Source organism: Denticeps clupeoides, chromosome 20, assembly GCF_900700375.1.
Source record: "Denticeps clupeoides chromosome 20, fDenClu1.1, whole genome shotgun sequence".
In the NCBI taxonomy this organism is placed as follows: domain Eukaryota; kingdom Metazoa; phylum Chordata; class Actinopteri; order Clupeiformes; family Denticipitidae; genus Denticeps; species Denticeps clupeoides.
This window is the reverse complement of record NC_041726.1, coordinates 16,231,836-16,251,912: the sequence shown is the minus strand read 5'-3', so window position 1 is coordinate 16,251,912 and position 20,077 is coordinate 16,231,836. Positions and strand designations below refer to the sequence as shown.

Sequence of the window (20,077 nt, the reverse complement as noted above, 5' to 3'; positions counted from 1 at the left end):
AGCCAATGTAAAATCATTTCGGCCTCCATTTTAAACCTTTTCCTTCACCACATTCATCTCCACATACAACTGAAACTTTGTGTAAATCTTCCACATTATTCACAACAGATCATAGAAAACAAACCAAATGTTGAAACCTGCACCTTCAAATTATGGAACAGTTCTGGAACAATGTGATAATTGTGCATAATCAATTAATCAACAGTACATAATCAAGCAATTCAGAGAGTCTTTGTGCACAAGGAGGAAAAGCCCTTGCACACAGTGTTAAAACAGGCACGATGCTGCAGGGGCCCAGATGTATAAAAACGGAAGTGATGTGTGCCAGAAAGAACATATATTCTTGCTGAGCCTAGTGGCGCATATTTTAGTAGAGCAAAGTTGGTTCTATCTGGCTGCTGACTCTGCATGTTATAAAATGGTTTTAGTCCAGACCTACACTTGCTGTCAGCTTTGCACACACAGCTGGGTCAGCTGAGCCTGTGGATTGTGAGTGAAAGTGCAGGGTCAGGATAACCGCTCACGCATACCAGCTTACTAATCAGTGATGGCAGCAGCCAGTCAGGCAGAAAATGCCATCATCGTACACACGTAAAGGAAAATCAAAACTCCTTCCCCTTTCTAAAGCTTTTTAACGCCTTTATGAGTATCACAGTCAAATGTGTGTGTGTGTGTGTGTGTGTGTATCATTGATCTGATGTCACCCATGTCATGTAAACACCTGCTTTAAAAGTCACTGCTGAAATAAAAAGTTTCATCCTTATTGAAATAAACCATTTGTGATGGCCTCCACCAGAAGCACACAAACACCCTCTGCACTTTATTTATTAGTTACAGTTTATTAAAATAATTCCATACAACCCACAAGAGTTTACTTTAACATGTTATTTTGTGGTTTTCTATGGTGTGCACACACTGGAACATTAGAATTAGGAAGAAAATAAATCGTCCCTGAGCTGACAGGGGAAGGAAGCAAAACCTGCATGAGGACCGAAAACAGTGAAAACAAACTAACCCACAGGCGTGTGGCGATTGCCAGAACTGAAAAAACTACACATATAAGGAAGTCAGTTCACAAAAACGTCACAGCCATCGATGGCCAGAACCACAGCTTCTTATAACAGCACCCTCCAGATTGGTCCCAGGTGTGTCTCCAGGTGCAGACAATAATGACAGTTAATCATATTCTCTTTGTTTCAGTTACCTGGGATGTTTGGGGGTGGCCCTTCTGGTGACACTTCCTGTGTGGGCAAAGCAAAGGCCAAGGAATCCTATATCCTGAAATGGACCGTGTTGGCTGTACCATCACGTGGGGTGATTCTAAGGTTGGATTTGGGCTTTTGTTATCTGTTTATAATGTATTTTGTAAGTGGTGTTTATTGTGTTCCCCTTGTTGTGTAATTTGGTTTGGCCAAGCCAATTTAAATGTTCCATTTGTCACTTTGTGAGAGAGGTTAGTTTAGTTACATTTAAGTGATGTCCTAGTGTTTGTGATTTTTTGATTTATGTATGTTCAGTTGGCCTCTTCTATGGCCGTCTTGTTTGTTTGGGACGTTTGTAATCTTCATTGTTTGGGTTATAAAACCCTGTCCCTTACACCATTACAATTGAAATAAATGTATGTATTTTATTTTTTTAAATAAGAATATAATTGATTCATCTGAATCCATCTCATCCAGAGAACCCAATATCGTGGGTACAAGAAATAAAACCCATTACAAATGTAATTAATACTGTGCAAAAGCATGACATCACTTGTGCACATGGAACCTTGCTTCTCCATTTAATTATAAATCCTGGAGAATCAGGCTGTTATATCAGTGTGGGCATGAAGTGTGTCTTTTATAGTGATCGTTGTGTCTGGCCAGACCTCTTGATAACAGGAAGATTGTTTTTTTTTAGGTTGCATCTGAAACACACAGTTTGAGGAAGTAGGAACTGAGTACTACAGGACAGAATAACTGCCATGTTAAAAGTCTCGTCCCCTGAAACGTCTGAAAGGTTGGTCATATTCTCTGCTAAGAAATGCTGTTTTGAGAATAACCTTTAAATCATTAATAATTGTAGTACAGAAATTTACCAATAATACTGTGCATTGCACTTTTTCAGTAGCATTTACACTAAGAGAAGTCATTGCACATTGAATTAATTGATTCCTTGCTGATCTAATTTTCAGTCACTGATCAATCAATCATGTCTGAAGTGCTGTCTGAGGAAAAGTCCAAGTTGAATGAACAACTGGTAAATTAGGTGTGACTGTTCATGTATCTGAATGTTGAACGACTGAGAAACAGCAGTGTGAGCTGGATGGAAGGTTTTCAGTCAATGCCAATGGTCAAGCTCACAGGTAACCCCAAAAAACAAAGCAAGATTACATTTTTAAATTAAAATATGTCTGAAAATATTTGCAATTGAAAAGTTTTATGAAATATTGTTTTAGTTATTCACAATTTTGTAAGGAAATTGCAGTTATTGTCAGGATCATATTATTTAGGATTAGGAATGGCATCATCACATTTCCTGACGTTTCATCCACAAAATGCATACAGATGACTGCATTTTGCACAAAATGTTCACTGAGAAGGCAGTTCACTATCACAATAAGCTTTTGTATATTTTCATTGTACTGACAAATAATTCTAGTAAATCAATGAGGCTCATCACGCATGAGACATGGCTGTGTCGAGTGCAATGTCCGTATTAAAATCAATCATATATCACAAGATATGTTTTTGTATATTTTGTATATGTATATTTTACGTCTAATGATGTCAAATCAATTATCATAGTGTTATCAGGTGGTGTACAGAAATGAAAAACCCTCAGCTGGCCCTGCATGATAGAGAGGTGGTAGCCTAGTGGGAAACACACTTGCCTATGAACCAGAAGACCCAGGTTCAAACCCCGCTTACTACCATCGTGTCCCTGGGCTCTGGATAAGGGCGTCCGATAAATGCGTAAAATAGATTCAGTGAACTGTTCTCATGATCAGATAAACGAATCACTCCGTTCATCCACTCATATCCATAGGCCTGTCTGGGACCTCTGACTCTGACACTCTCTCCCACGATTCCTCTGGGCTGCTGGAGCCTCTGAAAGTTCTGCAGGATGCAGCTGATGATGATGATGATGAAGGACTGGAGGAGTTTGTGTGCTTGTGCGGACTGAAGCAGGAAAGTCATGTGTGTGAGCAGCAGTACCACCTCCCCCGGAGCAGTCCGGTCATTTCCCGCCGAATGCGGTTGGAGAACACGCACACAGACAAACACTCACACACACCCACACACACTCACACACACTCGCAGGAAATGAAATACACTGAGTCCCCTGTGGAACCTCTGAACTCCTCCCTGTCTACCTTTCTGGTTCGCCTACTACACAAAGCACACAAAACCGCAGGTGAGTTCTGTCTAACCTTAAACCCTGTATGGCAGATCTTCTTCAGTCCACTGAGGTTGTCTGTGTGTCTACCAGACTTTAGAAAGAACAGAAATGATGGGGCACACGCGCATGAGGAGATCTTTAGGAGCAGTGCACATCTGGACCAGGTGATTTCTCTACCTTTACTCTTACTGTCACACATTTATTTCCTTCTATTGCTAATCAATGACTCAGCATAAAATGAACCAGAGGGTCACCACAGCCACCACCACCACCTTAACAACTACATCTTCAGGGATCTTCAAATGGACCAGTAACATCATAATGGACATGTAATGTAGACCATGACACTGGACTACACTCTGGACCTCTACAACTGTAGGATTTTTTTTTTTTTATTGGACAAATCATCACAAACTCTACCCTGGAAGGGGGTCCCTCTCTGTATCACTCCTTCCCAAGGTTTCTTCCTTTCTTTTTTTTCTCTCTTCTCTCTTTTTTTCTGTGGAGTTTTTCCTTGTGTGCAGAAGGGTCAAGTGTGGGGGGTGTCAACTGTAGGGCTTGTCAAAGCCCATTGAGACATACTGTATGTGATTTTGGGCTATATAAGAAATAAAATGTATTGTTGTTGTGTGTTTTGTAGGAAAATGCTCATTTTGTGGTGGTGGACATGCTGCTTGAGATGATGGAGCAGGTAAAGTGGGATGTGTATGTGGCCCACAAGCTGCACACAGAGAGAGACCACACCATCGGTTTCTGTGAAACACACACGCCATCCAGGGACAGTGGATATGCAGGTAAATACTATTGTGACAGGAATGTGTTGCAGTGAGCATTCTATGACTGTCCATATAAATTTCAGATTACAGTCCCGACCTTCAGGCCAGGGTCAGTAGGGTGACCCCGGTCTCACTCAGCAGGTAAAATTCAACATTGCTATCAGGTGCAAGGTTCAGCATCTCCAACTCAATTCTTCAATAAATAATCAACAACTGATTAAAGAGGAGAATCATGGGAAATATTCTGTGGTGTTCACCTTTGCAGAACCTCGTCAGTTCCCACCCTACTTTGCTCTGCAGAAGCATTAGCCCAGTGTCTGGTGTCAGAGTTCAGTCAGAGCTGCCCACTCAACAATCAGAAGATAGGTTTCCATGACGACTTCAACACCACTTTGGAGGATGTGAGTTTTATAAGTGCATGCCAAGAAGGATAAAAATTGTATAATTTCAACACATCTCCAGCTACAATATCTGCTGCTCAGGTCCCAAGTGAGCTGTTTTCTTTGATGATGGGAAATGGCTCCAACCTGTGCGAGGAGATTCGCCAGCGCAGCCGGATGAGGGGAACCCTGATCTGGGCCCCACCCAGATTCCAAATCATCTTCACACTCCAGCCAACACACAGGTGTGTAAATGCCATGAGCGAGTGCGAGGGGGGTGTTTGTGTAAAAATGCGTGTGGTCTGCTCTCTTCCTGCAGGCGCAGTGATGTCATTGCCGCTCAGAATTTCCTCTGTGCAGGTTGTGGGACAGAGATAGAGCCGAGTGAGTATGCGTGGTTACGGGGCAGATTTTTGGAATTATATTATGCCGCAAATGCTCATATTAACACAAGAACATTTCCTGCACTGCATCTTATAAAGATCATGTCTGTGATACATGATTGGGGGGGAAGTGCTGTTACATCCATTGTATTCACCAGCATAAAATGGGGTCAGTTATTCTGGTGTGGTGTTCTGGGCGGCGTCATAAAAGCTAGCACCACCGCAACTTACAAATCGCCACATTAATGTGCTTCCAAACTTAAGGAGTGCCAAAACCTATGATTGCCAAAATTAAGTTGATTAAAAATTAATAGTTTTCTCCATTAATAATGTCATGAGTTATTGAAAATGGGAATTTAAACAGCATTCATTAATTCAATATGGCACAGTTTATTTAATTTGGGTGCATTCAGACCTGCCCAGTTACATTTAATGAATTAATAATGTTTTTATTTCCAGTTTTATAACTTCTGTCACATTGAATTAATTAATGACACATTTTATTGTTCATGTGTTTATTTATTTAACTTTGACCCTTGTAGCCCTCCATACAATCAGGCTTTGATCTATATTTTTGGTGAAATGCTTTATGCCTAAACCTTACCACATATAAAACCCTCTTGGGCTGCGAACAGAGTACATGAAGAGGCTTCGCTACTGTGACTATCTGGGGAAATACTTCTGCGAATGTTGCCATGGCGGTGAAGACGCAGTGATCCCAGCACGTGTCCTCACGCAATGGGACTTTGGCCGACGGCCAGTTTGCCTGTTTTCCAAACAGCTGCTGGATGACATCTGGAATGAGCCGCTTTTCAAACTTACCAGCGTGGCCAAGGGCATCTACTGCCAAGCCAAAGAGCTGCAGCGCTTTAGAGTGAGTTCACAAATAAATACTGGTCTGAGACCAGCACATTAACTATTTATACCTCACATCAACTAATTACGTTTCTACACGCACACATGGTACAGAATGCGGAATGATACTGATTGTGACCATCTTCCTTCCTCAGGAGCTCCAGGAGCAACTGATGTGTCTCAAAAAGCTGTTAATCACCTGTAGATTTGCAAAGAGGTACATAGCTGCACACGTTCAGACTAAAACTCATGAGTTATGAGTGGTAGGGTGGTAGTAGACTAGTGGGTAACACACTCTCCTTTGAACCAGAAGACCCAGGTTCAAACCCCACTTACTACCATTGTGTCCCTGAGCAAGACACTTAACCCTGAGTTGCTCCAGGGGGACTGTCCCTTTAACTACTGATTAACTACTGTACTGAAGTGCTGTAAATGATGTAAATGAGTGATCAGACAGCTGCATCCAGCTACATGGAGTTCCCACCTCAATAAGATATAATTCACCAGTAATGTAAATGTGAAATATTTTGTTGAAATTCAATGAACTTGACAAAGCAACGCATGAAGATGTAAGAATTTGTTTTTTGTCTGTAGTTCGCATCTTAATGCAATACTGAACACCAAGATAGCTTGAAGTACACTGACAAATATCTGTGCTTAGTGTCCTGCAGGAGTTTGAGCAGCTTCCTAGTCACCTAACCCAAGAGCTAGACCTCTTCTCGATGGATGACCTGGTCAGAGTGAAGCGGGGTCAGCTGACTGCCACAGCCAGGACACTGTTTTACTCTGGCACTATGCATGTGGAAAACTGTGAGGTGAGTGTGGTTCTTTCTACAAAAATGTGTGCTGACACATTTTTGTATGTGTTGAGAAGATTACTATAGAAATGTACAGTAACTAGTGTAATTACTGTAAAAAAAGTAAAAGTAACTAATTGCATTAGATTTTTTTTACTACTTATGGAAATTGTGAATAAATATTCTTAACTGTTAACCATTTTTTTATAATCTGGCAATGTGGTAGTAGCCTAGTGGGTAACACACTCGCCTATGAACTAGAAGACCCAGGTTCAAATCCCACTTACTACCATTGTTTCCCTGAGCAAGACACTTAACCCGAAGTTGCTCCAGGGAGACTGTCCCTGTAACTTCTGATTGTAAGTCGCTCTGGATAAGGGTGTCTGATAAATGCTGTAAAATGTAAATGTAAAAATGCAATATGTACATAACAGTAGGTAGGTTGTAGGTAGCTTTTATTAATGGTTTACCATTCTAAACATTCACTGTCAAACTCCTTTTAATAATTGATCAAGTTAATAAAGATAATTAATAACCGGCACTACAAAGCCAGACTCCAGGCCTCATTTTACTGTAATATCATACAGTTATAAACCACTTCTAAATATTTTAACATTCAAGATCATTTAAGACTCATTTCATAATTAAGTTTTACAACAGCTGGGATTTACTGTATTTAATGCAGCTGTGTAGGATCCATCTGAAAATGGATGTTTGTATTCTGAAATCTTTTTCTGCTACAGTGGATCAACCGTTTTCATTTCCCCATGTCCTCTGCATCTTCCTCTTCCACACCAACCAGATGCATGTCCTCTCTCACCACATCCATACACCTCGCCCTCCTACTGGGGGTCAGAGGGTAAAGGGCAAAAAGGTTTAGAAAAAAAAGATTTAGGGTTGAGGGCCCTAAATCAAAATAACAACAAAATAACAGACACAGACAGACACAACTCTGTAAACTTATTCAGGACAGATGTCAGAATTCAATATACAGCAAATCCTAATCCCGTCCACCTCCGCACCCCCAACGTAAACCTCAGCATCTACCTCAATGCCACTGTCTCCAGCCTGGATCTAGTATTTTTTCATTTTCCCATGATTTAAATAAGTAAAAGTTATTGTGTAAAATCTAATTGTGTGTGTGTGTGTGTGTGTGTGTGTGTGTAGCTGTGCATGGCTAAGGGCTTTGTGTGTGAGTTCTGTCAAGGGCCAGACTTGCTGTTCCCGTTTTATTCTGATGCTTGCTCTCGGTGTGCAGGTAAGACTCACTCACAAACGTGGCGTCTGTACACGCCGATATGCAGGCGCTGCAACTTACTGTAAATTCTGTGTGTGTTCAGGCTGCAGGGCGTGTTTCCACCGTGAGTGTTTTAGAGGAAAGGAGTGCCCACGATGTGTACGCATCTACACACGCCAGCAGATGGACATGAATTCCATGTAGCATGCCCACATTCACACACAGTTCACTTCCTCCACATGGCTGCAGACATATGGACATTGCTAGACTAGACATTGATTTATGAAACATCAGAACTTCATATCTCAATAAGACTGCATGTATGTAGATTTACGACCTCCATTAATTAAACAATCACATATAGTGCTTTTGTATTTTTTTATGGTGATTTAAATTTTTATTTTGCAACTTATTTTTTAAAAAAAAAATTTTTACTTTCCATTATTTTATGAAGATACCTATGTTTCAGGACAAATAAACTGTCTGTGTCCTGCTAAATGTATAAATGTACGTCTCCTGCTTATTTTATGTTGATATTTTATTGACATTCAGTGTAATAGTAATTTATTTAAAGGTGTGTAAAAAGTGATGTCAGAAGTGGGATTCGAACCCACGCCTCCATATGGAGACCAGAACACCCAACGACGTGGAAGGATTTTCACCTTGAGTCTGGCGCCTTAGACCGCTCGGCCATCCTGACACACGGCCGCTAGAGGTCCAGACTGCGCTCATATCTCTGGCTTCGGCGGCCTGGGACGGAGGCGGAACATGCGCCGGGCGCCTCGGTGGCTCCTGCTCGAGTTGGAAGTCGGAACGACGCGCCCACGTTAAGAAGGAGGAAGCGGGAACGTCGGACTTTCCCCGGAAGGACCGCACGAAACATGTCGCTGTACAGGAACGCCGTGTGGTCGCTGAAAGGCCTGAGAGAGTATACCAGGTCAGGCCGCCTCCGTCGTGCTTCGTGCGTCTTTCATTCCGGCTTTCGCCGTTTCTCACGTTCGTGCCGACGACAGGAGCGGCTACGACGCCGCCGCCAAGCACTTCCAGCCCGGGGAGCTGGAGGTGAGCGTGGCCGGGCGATGCTTCCTCGTCACCGGGGCCAACAGCGGCATCGGGAAGGCTGCGGCGTTGGAGCTCGCCAGGAGAGGTGCGGAGTACTTAAAAAAAAAAAAAATAATAATACCGCATGTATTGAAGTAGAAAGGAGTAAATAATTCATTAATAACTAAATAAATTAAAATAAACAAGATGGTCTGATAATTCTTCTTGAAAACTGTCTTTAACTCCTTTTTACATGCAATTGTAGTAGTCAGATGTTCTTTATCATATTTCGCTGATTCTTGTAAGCCTGTTTTGAATTGTCCGGTGTTGGGTATTTTGGACGGACATGCTGACAGTAACGACCATGCCGGTGGGTTCCAGGGGGAACTGTGCACCTGGTTTGCAGGAACCCGGAACGTGCAGAAGCAGCGAGAGCTGAGATCATTCAGCAGACCCAGAACCAGGTGAGCAGGACCACCTCCTACTGTCTTCCCAGCCAGGGACACATTTCCGGTAGCAGTGGACTGGACTGTGACCCAGATCAGCGAGTCATATTTCTATGGCAGGAAAGGAATACTGAGCTTTTCCACTACGTTACAAATCAATCTTCAGGACCCAAATTAGTCTGGTTTCGAAACTACCCATTCCACAGAGACTCATCTCTCAACCTTTCAGCATCATTTAACACAGCCAACCACAAGACGAACATCCTGAACATCATTAGGAGTCTTGGAAGTCTTAGTGGCTCGGTGTGGCAGTGGATAGCTTCTTATCCAGATGATGGATCAGGTGGACCTGGATAAATGGGGACCTGATACCAGAAAGGGGTGTTTTTGTTTTAATTTACAAATCCTACCTAGATATTGCTGGAGCCTTCAGCTGAATTAAATCTTTGGAAATATTGCTTATAAATGTTTTTGTGTGTGTTGGTCAACAGAACGTCCATGTTCACATACTGGACATGTCCAGTCCCAGACAGGTGTGGGACTTTGCCAGAGGATTCAGTCAGAGCCACAGTGTTGATGTGCTGGTAGGATGCATGCAAGATGGACACACACACACACACACACACACTCACCTGCCTAACATCATGCACATCCCATCATCCGGGATGCAGACTTTCACACAGATCCACCACGTCAGTGTGCATCTTGTGTTTCTAGGTGAATAATGCCGGCTGCATGGTAAATCAGAGACAGCTGACAGAAGACGGGTTGGAGAAAAACTTTGCCACAAACACTTTAGGTTTGTCAGCACTTTCCTATTTATTTATGTTGTTGACAGTCAGTATTATGGGTGATGTATAGCAGACATTATTTACAATTTCATTCATTGATTTCTTGTTTGCTCTTAATGTTAGTATTCTAACTAGCAGCACGTCTGCAGTATGTAATGCTGTTCCTGATTATTTCCAGGCACTTACATCCTGACAGCAGCCCTGATCCCAGCCTTGAAGAAGTCCAGTGACCCTCGCGTGGTGAGTGGCCCCGAGCATTATGGGAGTCTGGGGTCTGCGTGTGTATTTACCTACTATATACACATGTGTAGATTACGGTGTCGTCTGGAGGGATGCTGGTACAGAAGCTGAATGTGGATGACCTGCAGTTTGAAAAGGGGACATTTGATGGGACCATGTCATATGCTCAGAACAAGGTAGTTGTCTGTCTACATCAGATTTAGTTTTTTACATTAAATATTTCTAAACAGAATATTTTTATGCATAAAATGTTTAATTTGAACATTTGTTATGTTACCTGTGTTCTGTTGTGAATAAAAATATTGGCTCATGTAATTTTAAAGTCTTTAAATCAAAGTTTCCATTTTGTTCCAATTTAAGGAAACTTTTTGGAAGCATTGTAGAATGGGTCTCTAATTCATTTTGATGAGGACCTTGAGACCTTGCCACAGCTTCACAATGGGGGCTCAAATCAGGTCAAGGCCACCCAAAGTTCTTTATATCCACCCAGATGAATTAGTTGAGTGAAAGGCTGTGCTAGCTTTACACCAGGTGTATGTGACTTTTGTGGTTTTATGCAATATTTTGTCATGCAACATGATCAGATCAGAACACAGAACCCATCACAGAAACTAGTCCCTGGTGAGATTTGTTCTTTTCAGATGATCAGTGCAAAATGAAAGCTGTTTTTTGGTCACCCAGAGGCAGCAGGTGGTTCTCACAGAGCAGTGGGCAAAGCAACATAAAGAGATCCACTTCTCCTGCATGCACCCCGGGTGGGCAGACACCCCAGGTGGGTGTAAATACTGCAGTATTGACAATGGGAGACAGTCACACAAGGAATAAGACCGCCTAGTTAAACTAGTTGTATGATTCATTGTGAAGTGTGTGTTTTGTGTGTGTAGCGGTGCAGTCCTCGATGCCAGACTTCCACGCTAAGATGAAGACCCGTCTGCGGACTGAGGCTCAGGGAGCGGACACTGTTGTGTGGCTTTCTGTCAGTTCACGCTCACGGGACCAGCCCAGTGGCCTCTTCTTCCAAGGTATCAACAAACTGGACACACACATTGCATCAAACACACAAAATCACACAATGAGCACTGTACCTTATTATTGCCTTTTTAGATTGTAGTTTTAGAAATATATTACACATAAAACAAAATGCGCACACCGAAGGAAAAAGACCCCACCCCGGATGTTGTCTTGAGGGAAAAAAAAACAAAGACAATTAATCTCATTATAAAAACTCTTATTGAGTTGGGGCAGTGGTGGCCTGGCGGGTCAGGAAGTGGGCTCGTTGCAGCTTGAAATCCTGAACCGCTGCCAGTGAGGTCCCCTTGATTGAGGTATCGTACCCACACACTGCTTCACGGGCGTCTGTCATGGCTGCCCACTGCTCAGTAAGGGTGATGGTTAAATGCAGAGGACACATTTTGTTGTGTTACAATGGTAATCACTTCACTTTCACCCTCCGAGTATCTACAAACTTCTCCAGTATTATGACTGATTAGAAGGGCATTTGCAGTCAACCATAATAACAAGATACATTTTCTAGAGAGAAAAAACTAAAGGGAGGGACTTAAATATATAATGTAAACAAGGGAGAACATTCATTTTAACCATGTTAATTCTGGTAGGCAAAGAGGTAGGCAAGGCTGACCTCCACAATTCTGTTTGTCAAAGGAGAATAATTATCATCACTCAAATTCTGGAAGACTGGAGTAACAAAAATGCCCTAATACTTCAAACCTGTATGACACCTGCTAAACAAAAACCATACCATACCATAGTGTCCTGTGGACTGTTCATTGTGGTTTTATAGCCAGAGAGGACGCTAGGTTTGAGATGCTTTTTAATCCCCGCAGACCGGAAAGCTGTCCCCACCCACCTGCCCCTGGCCTCCACCAAATACTCTTCAGCAGAAGAAGAAAAGCTGCTGTCAACCCTGGAAGAGCTTGCTGATAAGTTCAAACTGTGACCTATTCCATTATTATTGTCCCTGTAACAGTTCCTGTTCATGTTGACCCTCTCATGTAAAAATAAAAAGCTTTTATTTATAAATCTATCTACATATTCATTGAACTTGAATATGAATAAATACTTTATGTATCATTGGTTATATATACAGACCGTGACTGATTAGGGTTAGCAGTGCCTGGAGACCTACCTCTTTCAGGACCAGAACTGATGCTTGTTAAGGGCGTCTGTCAAATGCTGTAAATGTAATATGAATGTCACTCTCAGTCAGCTGCAGCTATTTGAGCATTGTCCTGTTGTCCCTTCAGCGGTCAGTAATGTTGGCAACAGCCCCGTCCAGATGTTATCTGCACGGATAGCTACTAGAAGGTGGGTCAGTGGTGGCCTGGGGGGGTAATGGAGCCAACTTATAACCCCAAACTGATAGAGCTGCAACGTGAGCTGTTCTATGCTGTGTATCACAATGCCAAAATGATTACTTTCATAATGGAACCAATCAGACAAATCACAAGACCATGTTTTTTTAAACCTGTTTATTTTGGACTGAGAAGCACTTCGCATTTTCAACAATTTCACCCAACAGCTACAGCAATTTGTATTTGTAGTAGTATTATAATATGTCTGACCCCTGAAAATCGTGGAGCCTTCCTCAGTTCTGACTGACGAATGATGAAGTATCATCAGCTCTTTAGAATAACCTTCCTAACAAAGATATCACTGCTCCGAATGGCGCGAGCACTGGCACGTAAGACACAGCCGACCCGATGTTTTCCATCACTTGACGGGCAGAAGAGGGCTCTGCCTTCCTCCTCTCCTCCTTCAGTCTCTCGATTTCTCGCCGCACCTCCTCAGATTTTTCATTGAAGCCTTGTTGCAGCAAGTCTCTCTGCTCCTGAAACAGTAGCCCAAAAGGTGTGAAAAGACTTTACACACATTGCCATAGCATACCTGGTTGTGCATATAAAAGGAGCAGGGTGTTTGAGTACCTCCACCACTATAGAGTTGCACTCACTCGGCACAAATGCTTGTTCTCAGGATGAACTCTTGGAAGCGAGAGACTAGAAGAATGGAAGCAAGAGACTAGAAAAGCAGGTCCTACCTTCAGCTTTGCGTCTAGCACTCGTTCATGCTCCTCCACAGCTCTCTTGCGCTCTTCCTCAATCTTCTGCAGCAGTTGCTGCACATTCTGTTTATAGGATTGCTCTTGGTCTTGCTTCTGCTGCTCCTGGATTAGGTTCTTCTCCTCCAAAGCTCTGCGATTTCTTTCCAAAAGCTCCTGATGCAGCCTTTCAGCTAAAGCGGGAAATCATGTCACATGTGAACGGAGGTCACCTTGTTTCTTTGTCTAAATATCTAGGCAGTTCAAGCAGGGAACAGCTACTTGGGGATATGATGAAAGGGTGGCTGACAATTTAAATCTAAATCTTTAATGTTACGCTGGTCCAAGTAAAATGGGCAGGATTCGAATCCCTTTGTTTATGCAAGTCTGACTGTGTCGGAACCTTTTTCTAGTTCTTCCTGGAGTTTAAGGATTATCACAACCCAAAATTTACTTTTTAAAAATGCCATGTATGTTGTGGGATTTTGGAGTGAAATACAAAAACAGTGTGAAATCTCACTGCAGTGTGTGAGTGAGATTAAAACAGTGGCACTGTTTTATTTTCATGATAAAAAAAATGCAGTTAGATTTTTCATAGATTTCATACTGAGCATAGAAATTAAATAGAAGCAGGCATGTGATGTACAGTCTAGAACTTGTCATATTCAAGGCCATTCAAAATGAGCTCAGAAAGTGAAGTCTACCTTCTGCCTTCTGCTGGGCTTCAGTCAGAAAACTGTCTGCAGCCAGAATGTCCTCTCCAGACTTCATTTCAAGGTACTCTCTCAAAACCTCCTCACTCTGAAATACACACACACTGACTTGTGATTTTCTGCTGTTCCATCTGTTTCATCCTAATGTTCTGTTCACTGTCCAGTCAGAGCCATCAGCTGATCTCTGGTACATGTTGGAGATCTTCTTTACCTGCTATTTAGATTAACTAGAGAAAGACCCTTACATAGCCAGAGAAGATAACACTACATAAAGTAAATATTTCACGTGGCACATTTTCGTTGCACAATCAAAATAAATTATACCTACAGCTATTCTATAAAACATGCCTAACATGTCTGTTATGTCCCTGTCCTGCTGTGCCTTGGCCAATAGGAGCCACTAATGGACACAGGACACTGAGACTACTTTTGTAGTCCAAACACACAGCAGCCACTGTTTTTATGGCAGCAGTCATTGAGAACATTCAGCGCTTACCAGGAGTCCCTTACGGCGCTCTGTGTGGTAATGCTCTGTTGCTTTCTCCAGGGCCTTGCAATAATCACTGTAGCCCCCAGGCCTATGGTAATACCCCTCCCGCCCTGCTTTCTCCACTGAGGCAAACACACGAGATATGATGGACAAGCACACCCGACGAGACTCCTCTTCATTATTTTGCCGCCATTCCTCATAATGAGCCTGTAGACGCTTCTATGGAAAAGAAAGAAATAAACAACTTCTGATCATTTAACCAAAGGAATCCTGCAGGATTGGTGTGGAGTACATGCCCAGTCCCTGAGCTAGGATAGGTATGGATGCCAAAAAGCCATATCCTTCTTGATCTGACAAGCCAGAAGACCAAAGCCTATCCAAATCAACATAAATATACTTCACGCTACATTTAAATTAGTATATAATAGGTTCAAATAACCTTTCTGACAATATTACAATTTGCACATCTTCAAAATCTTACCATGAGCTCCACCTGGTGCTTCTGGTCTTGGTCATTAAAGGATCCATTAAGGAAGATGCTGATTGCCTGGCTCTCTGAGACTGCATGGATGTCAGAAAGCTGCTGCGGGGTGTCTGTGGGCAGCCTGACCCAGCGGTCCATTTCTCTCTCATAAAATTCAAAGGCTTCTTTGACTGCACGGCTATTCTGTATCTGTGCCAGTGACTCTGCTGCATTGTCCAGACAGGGCACCTGTCCTGTACGGATGGCCTCAACATATGTCTCCGCCAAGCTTCCCAACACTGAAAGACAACCAGAGATTTTTGCCACATTGAAATGTACAACAGGTCCATTCGAGATTGGTGCTTTGCTCACTTCTGCCAGTGACTCCCAGGCCTCCTGTTATGGTCTTGGGCTTAGAATTATTAAAAATATAGTCACAGAACTCATCTGCCTGCTTCACAAACATGTGGTCCAAGTCTGCGTCCTGCAGCTTCTCCATCCGCTGCATCTTCTCTACGCTGGCTGGCCGCTCAAGTGTGAAGCACTTCCGTGGGGAGAAGAAGTTCCGAATGCAAAGGCGGGGCATATTGTACTTATCAGTCTTAGGTGATGTCCCTGTCAGAATGAGATATATATGAGATGTCATTATGTCTCCATAGTGATGCTAGTCAGTGCCCTGCTTTCTCCTCCTTACCTGTCTTCAACTTCAGGGCATTTTCCAGGTACTCGTCAGCTGTGATGGATTTGCCATCCAGCAGCAGTTCCAGGGTGAAGTCTCTTACAGTCCAAACAAAAGATGGGAAGACCTTCATAAATTCAATGGATTCATCAGTATCAGATGATCCCGATTTCACCTTGATGTGCTCTGTCAGTTCTGAAACATAGCTGTAGAGGGCAATGTTTAAGGAAATGTACTGACTGACATTCACTGACTTTCACCCTCTTAACAAGGTAAAAAAAAAATTCTCAGGTCTTCAACCAAGAGCTTCAAAATGTCCAGGTTAACACAGTCAATTATGTAATTTAACATACTTTCTATTGCCATCCCTGCTGGTACATCATTATTATGGTGCGCCTCATTCTTCCATTATATATTTTAAACTTTTGTCCCTTCCCAATGTCTCCCATTTCCGAGTTCTATATTTCCCTGCTCACACTTGGTCCAGTCAGTCTTCAACTCCTGAGTGTTATCCTCCAATTGAACCAGCCACCCATGGCAAATCTTGATGCCCTTCCTGACAAGACCCTCCCCGTGTAGCTGGCACATTATTGTTGAATATAGTTTATACAACAAAATTATTTTCAGGTGCCATTTTTTTCAGGGATGTATTTACCAAAACCTCATTTGTGGACCCAGAAGTCATGTGACCTGCCCCTCTGCTTTCTGGGTGTTATGAAGGATACTGCAGTTTCTCTATGGCGTTGTTGTCAATGGTTCCTATACTGTTGTAAACCAGGGTGGTGCTGAGAAGAACTGCCAGGCAGAAGATCCAGGTGTCATGTTTCTCATCCCCCTGAGAGAAAGAACAGGGAAGATATCCAGAAAACACCACTCCACTCCAATGACTGTGTTAACTTAGCTCTTCTCAGTCCAGGAAAGGCATTTCTGAATACCACTGAATTCTTCACTCAACACCGCATGATGACAACATGAAAAATGTTTACTTGAGGTTTTGGCAAATTTATTGAAAATTTAAAAAAGAGGGAGAAATCCCATGTACTTAAGCATTCACAGCCTTTGCTCAATGCCTGGAGTTCAATCTTTGTCTCATCAGACCAGAGAATTTTGTTTCTCATGGTCTAAGAGACCTTCATGAGTTTTTTGGCAAATTCCAGGCTGTCATGTGCCTTTTACTAAGGAGTGGCTGCCATTTGACCACTCTACCATACAGGCCTGATTGGTGGATTGCTGCAGAGATTGTTGTTCTTCTTGAAGGTTCTCCTCTTTCCACAGAGATCTGTCCGGAGCTCTGATAGAGTGACCATTGGGTTCTTGGTCACCACTTCTCCCCTGATCTCTCAGTTTAGGTGGCGGGCCAGCTCTAAGGAAAAGTATCATGGTGGTTTTGTGCTTCTTCCACTTTCAGAAACTTTAACTGTGTTGAAATTTTTCTGTAACCTTCCCCATATTTGTGCCTTGAGACAATCCTGTCTCGGAGGTCTACAGACGAATAATTGACTTCATGCTTGGTTTGTTCCCTGACACAAACTGTCCGTTGTGGGACCTTATATAGACAGGTGTGTGCCTTTCCAAATCACATCCAATCAACTGTTTTTTCCACAGCTGGACTCCAATTAAACTGCAGAAACATCTCAAGGATGATCAGGGGAAACAGGAGGGACCTGAGCTACGTGGTAAAGGCTGTGAATACTTATGTACATATGATTCTTCAGTTTTTTGTTTTTTTTATTAATTTGCCAAAACCTTTTTTTCCCCATTGGGGGTGTTGTGTGTAGAATTATGTATATCTGTATATCTCCAATCAACTATATCCAACCCCTCACTGGTCTAAACTAACTAATACTGGCTTGTAGTGATTAAATTACGAGTCATGGCACCAAGACCACATGCAGATGGAGATCAAGAGACAGTCCTGCCTGAGTGTCATCAGATTATCTACTGTCTATGATGAGTTGATGAGAACAGTTTACTGAACCTCTGCCCATGTTTACTCCTGAGAGTCTTTTTTAATATACATGTGAGGCATGCTGCTACTGTTTAGTTCCAAATTCACAGTCAAATATGAAATTCAGTCACCCAAATAGGTTTGGGACAATCAATCTTCGCATTGTATTGCATCATTCCACTGCTCAATGGTGGTCCCTACCCAACCTTACAGCAGCCTGAGCCATGCTGTCCTGTCCTCACCTTGTTCACATCACCCAATCCCTCGGTGTCCAGCAGCACTAGAGTGTGTCCTGCTTTAACAGGATGAGGAATACACCACATCCAGATTCCCTTTGTCTTCGACTCGATGGTCATGCCCAGACTGAAGCCTGAAAGAGTTGCACATCATGTGTAAAGGTCTCACCATCCTCAAACCCTCATAAGCGTTTCCCCCACCTGTCTTTTTCCTGGCCAGTCGGTTCATGAGATAGGACTTGCCAGTGCGATACAGCCCTACAACTGCCACCACCACCACCGGCTGCTGGATCTGCTCAAGAATGTTCATCGCCTCTCCTCGGACCTGCAGCCTGCCATCCTCCTCACTGTCAATCAGGCAGACTGGTTCCTCCATGACAACAGTGGGCCAGAATGGAGCCATGACTATAACCTGCAAGAGGATGAGAGTCTTGTTTCCTGTTTCAGTGTTGAGAACAATAGAAAAATATTAATGTTAATACAGAACAATTATCCAGCACGCTGCCAACTGCAATGTTCTCACTCCAATTGGGGCGATCATTGTGCTACTTCCTGTAATTGTTTCCTGAATGTTCTTCTGATTTTATGCATCTCAACAGACAATGAAAGCATAATGTGGGTATATTTCTGATGTAAATTGTATAACTGAACTAAATTTAATGCAGATTTTTACTACAATTTGTTTCACCAATCTGCAACTTGATAAAGAGAAGAAGGAATAACCGCGCAGATGATGCCATAAAAGGCCATAACAGCCATAAAATGGAAACACTATTGAGGTGTAGCTCTTGCTGCGTTGCTATGTGATAATAACGCAGTTTATCCATGGGAAATTTTAAATGATTCCCGGGTGCTAGGGAAGGGGCGGAGCTTTACTTTATTACTTTACTTTATTTGGCAGACGCTTTTATCCAAAGCGACTTACAATGGGAAGACACCAGCAATTCTCGTTCGATTTCTATAGAATATCAAGTATACAAACTAAGAGCCCTGATAAGGCTTAGACTTGTCATTGAAGAAGCTAAGAGTTTAGTAAATGGTTATTAAACGATTTATTAATTGAGATGAGAGCGATTTCAGAGACAGCTTGGACGCACAGTTTATTGTTTATTCTTAATGATTTTTGTTGACATATAATTTAATAAAAGGAGTCTTCCTAAGAACATCCACTTCTGTGTCGTCTTCCCTGCCACCATCACCGCTCAGCTGTCGTGCGCAATAACGCATAACGTAATAAATACATAAAACCAGGAACTAACAGGGCAAAGATTGCGACCAGATTGCAACTGCGCGACTAGAATTTCTAATATGTGTGACGCCCAGCGACAGCACTGAAGACAAAGTGAAAGAAGGTTCCGGGGAACCTTCTTGCTGGTGTCTTCCCATTGTAAGTCGCTTTGGATAAAAGCGTCTGCCAAATAAAGTAAAGTAAAGGGAAACCGGGCTTTCAGGAGACCTGCAAATTCCTCTGCCAGTTTTTTGTAAAAAAAAAAAGGAACTATCTTACCGTGATATATTGAGAGGAGAAGACGAAGAACTGAACGTCCAGCTGCGTCCTGCAATCTGCGGCTCAGCTTTCACTTTCACCTTTATTTCGCTTCATGCTTACTGAAGAACAGAAAGAGCCGCGCGGTGGCGCTGTGTGTTGTGTTGTATTGTGGTGCTATAGTCATGTTGCTGTGTGTGTGTTGTGTTGTGTTGTATTGTGGTGCTTACTGTGTGTGTGTTGTGGTGTTATATTCATGTTGCTGTGTGTGTTGTATTGTGGTGCTATATATTTATGTTGCTGTGTGTGTTGTATTGTGGTGCTATATTCATGTTCCTGTGTGTGTATTGTATTGTGGTGTTATAGTCATTTTGCTGTGTGTGTTGTATTGTGGTGCTATAATTCATGTTTCTGTGTGTGTATTGTATTGTGGTGTTATATTCCTGTTACTGTGTGTGTGTGTTGTATTGTGGTGCTATATTCATGTTGCTGTGTGTGTTGTGGTGCTATATTCATGTTGCTGTGTGTGTGTGTGTTGTATCGTGGTGCTATATTCATGTTGCTGTGTGTGTGTTGTATTGTGGTGGTTACTGTGTGTGTGTTGTGTTGCTATATTCATGTTGCTGTGTGTGTTGTATTTTGGTGCTATATTCATGTTGCTGTGTGTTGTATTGTGG

At 42.5% G+C, this 20,077-nt stretch overlaps 3 protein-coding genes and 1 non-coding gene across 5 annotated transcripts; 2 read left to right on the top strand and 2 right to left on the bottom strand.

Moving 5' to 3' along the window:
• Positions 1 to 1,094: 1,094 nt before the first annotated feature.
• rubcnl (rubicon like autophagy enhancer) lies at positions 1,095 to 8,354 on the top strand. The gene is made up of 15 exons (XM_028963959.1): positions 1,095 to 1,325; positions 1,903 to 2,001; positions 2,177 to 2,347; positions 3,031 to 3,399; positions 3,475 to 3,548; positions 4,025 to 4,178; positions 4,244 to 4,301; positions 4,426 to 4,561; positions 4,643 to 4,785; positions 4,860 to 4,924; positions 5,559 to 5,797; positions 5,934 to 5,995; positions 6,440 to 6,593; positions 7,743 to 7,833; positions 7,916 to 8,354. The coding sequence occupies exons 3-15, from the start codon at positions 2,263 to 2,265 to the stop codon at positions 8,014 to 8,016; spliced, it is 1,731 nt and encodes a 576-aa protein (XP_028819792.1). The 5' UTR covers positions 1,095 to 1,325; positions 1,903 to 2,001; positions 2,177 to 2,262; the 3' UTR covers positions 8,017 to 8,354.
• Positions 8,355 to 8,401: 47 nt separating this feature from the next.
• On the bottom strand, positions 8,402 to 8,512 carry trnal-caa (transfer RNA leucine (anticodon CAA)). Its single transcript has 2 exons — positions 8,475 to 8,512; positions 8,402 to 8,447 (listed from the first exon to the last, which is right to left on the bottom strand). It is a non-coding gene; the product is annotated as a tRNA-Leu (tRNA).
• Positions 8,513 to 8,526: 14 nt separating this feature from the next.
• dhrs12 (dehydrogenase/reductase (SDR family) member 12) lies at positions 8,527 to 12,370 on the top strand. The gene is made up of 10 exons (XM_028963977.1): positions 8,527 to 8,749; positions 8,826 to 8,959; positions 9,235 to 9,317; positions 9,791 to 9,883; positions 10,017 to 10,098; positions 10,269 to 10,330; positions 10,402 to 10,506; positions 11,012 to 11,102; positions 11,215 to 11,352; positions 12,175 to 12,370. Exons 1-10 carry the CDS (start codon positions 8,694 to 8,696, stop codon positions 12,285 to 12,287), a joined length of 957 nt encoding a protein of 318 aa, XP_028819810.1. The 5' UTR covers positions 8,527 to 8,693; the 3' UTR covers positions 12,288 to 12,370.
• A 440-nt stretch (positions 12,371 to 12,810) lies between these two features.
• Positions 12,811 to 19,518, bottom strand: LOC114770217 (guanylate-binding protein 1-like). 2 transcript variants are annotated; one of them, XM_028963956.1, is made up of 11 exons: positions 19,422 to 19,518; positions 18,116 to 18,352; positions 17,921 to 18,048; positions 16,456 to 16,565; positions 15,746 to 15,936; positions 15,424 to 15,666; positions 15,070 to 15,350; positions 14,595 to 14,807; positions 14,090 to 14,186; positions 13,386 to 13,579; positions 12,811 to 13,178 (listed from the first exon to the last, which is right to left on the bottom strand). In XM_028963956.1, exons 2-11 carry the CDS (start codon positions 18,315 to 18,317, stop codon positions 12,975 to 12,977), a joined length of 1,863 nt encoding a protein of 620 aa, XP_028819789.1. In that variant the 5' UTR covers positions 18,318 to 18,352; positions 19,422 to 19,518; the 3' UTR covers positions 12,811 to 12,974. The 2 variants fall into 2 exon arrangements, with proteins under 2 accessions (XP_028819789.1, XP_028819790.1); XM_028963957.1 differs by having other exon boundaries at positions 18,116 to 18,326; positions 19,422 to 19,512.
• Positions 19,519 to 20,077: the final 559 nt, after the last annotated feature.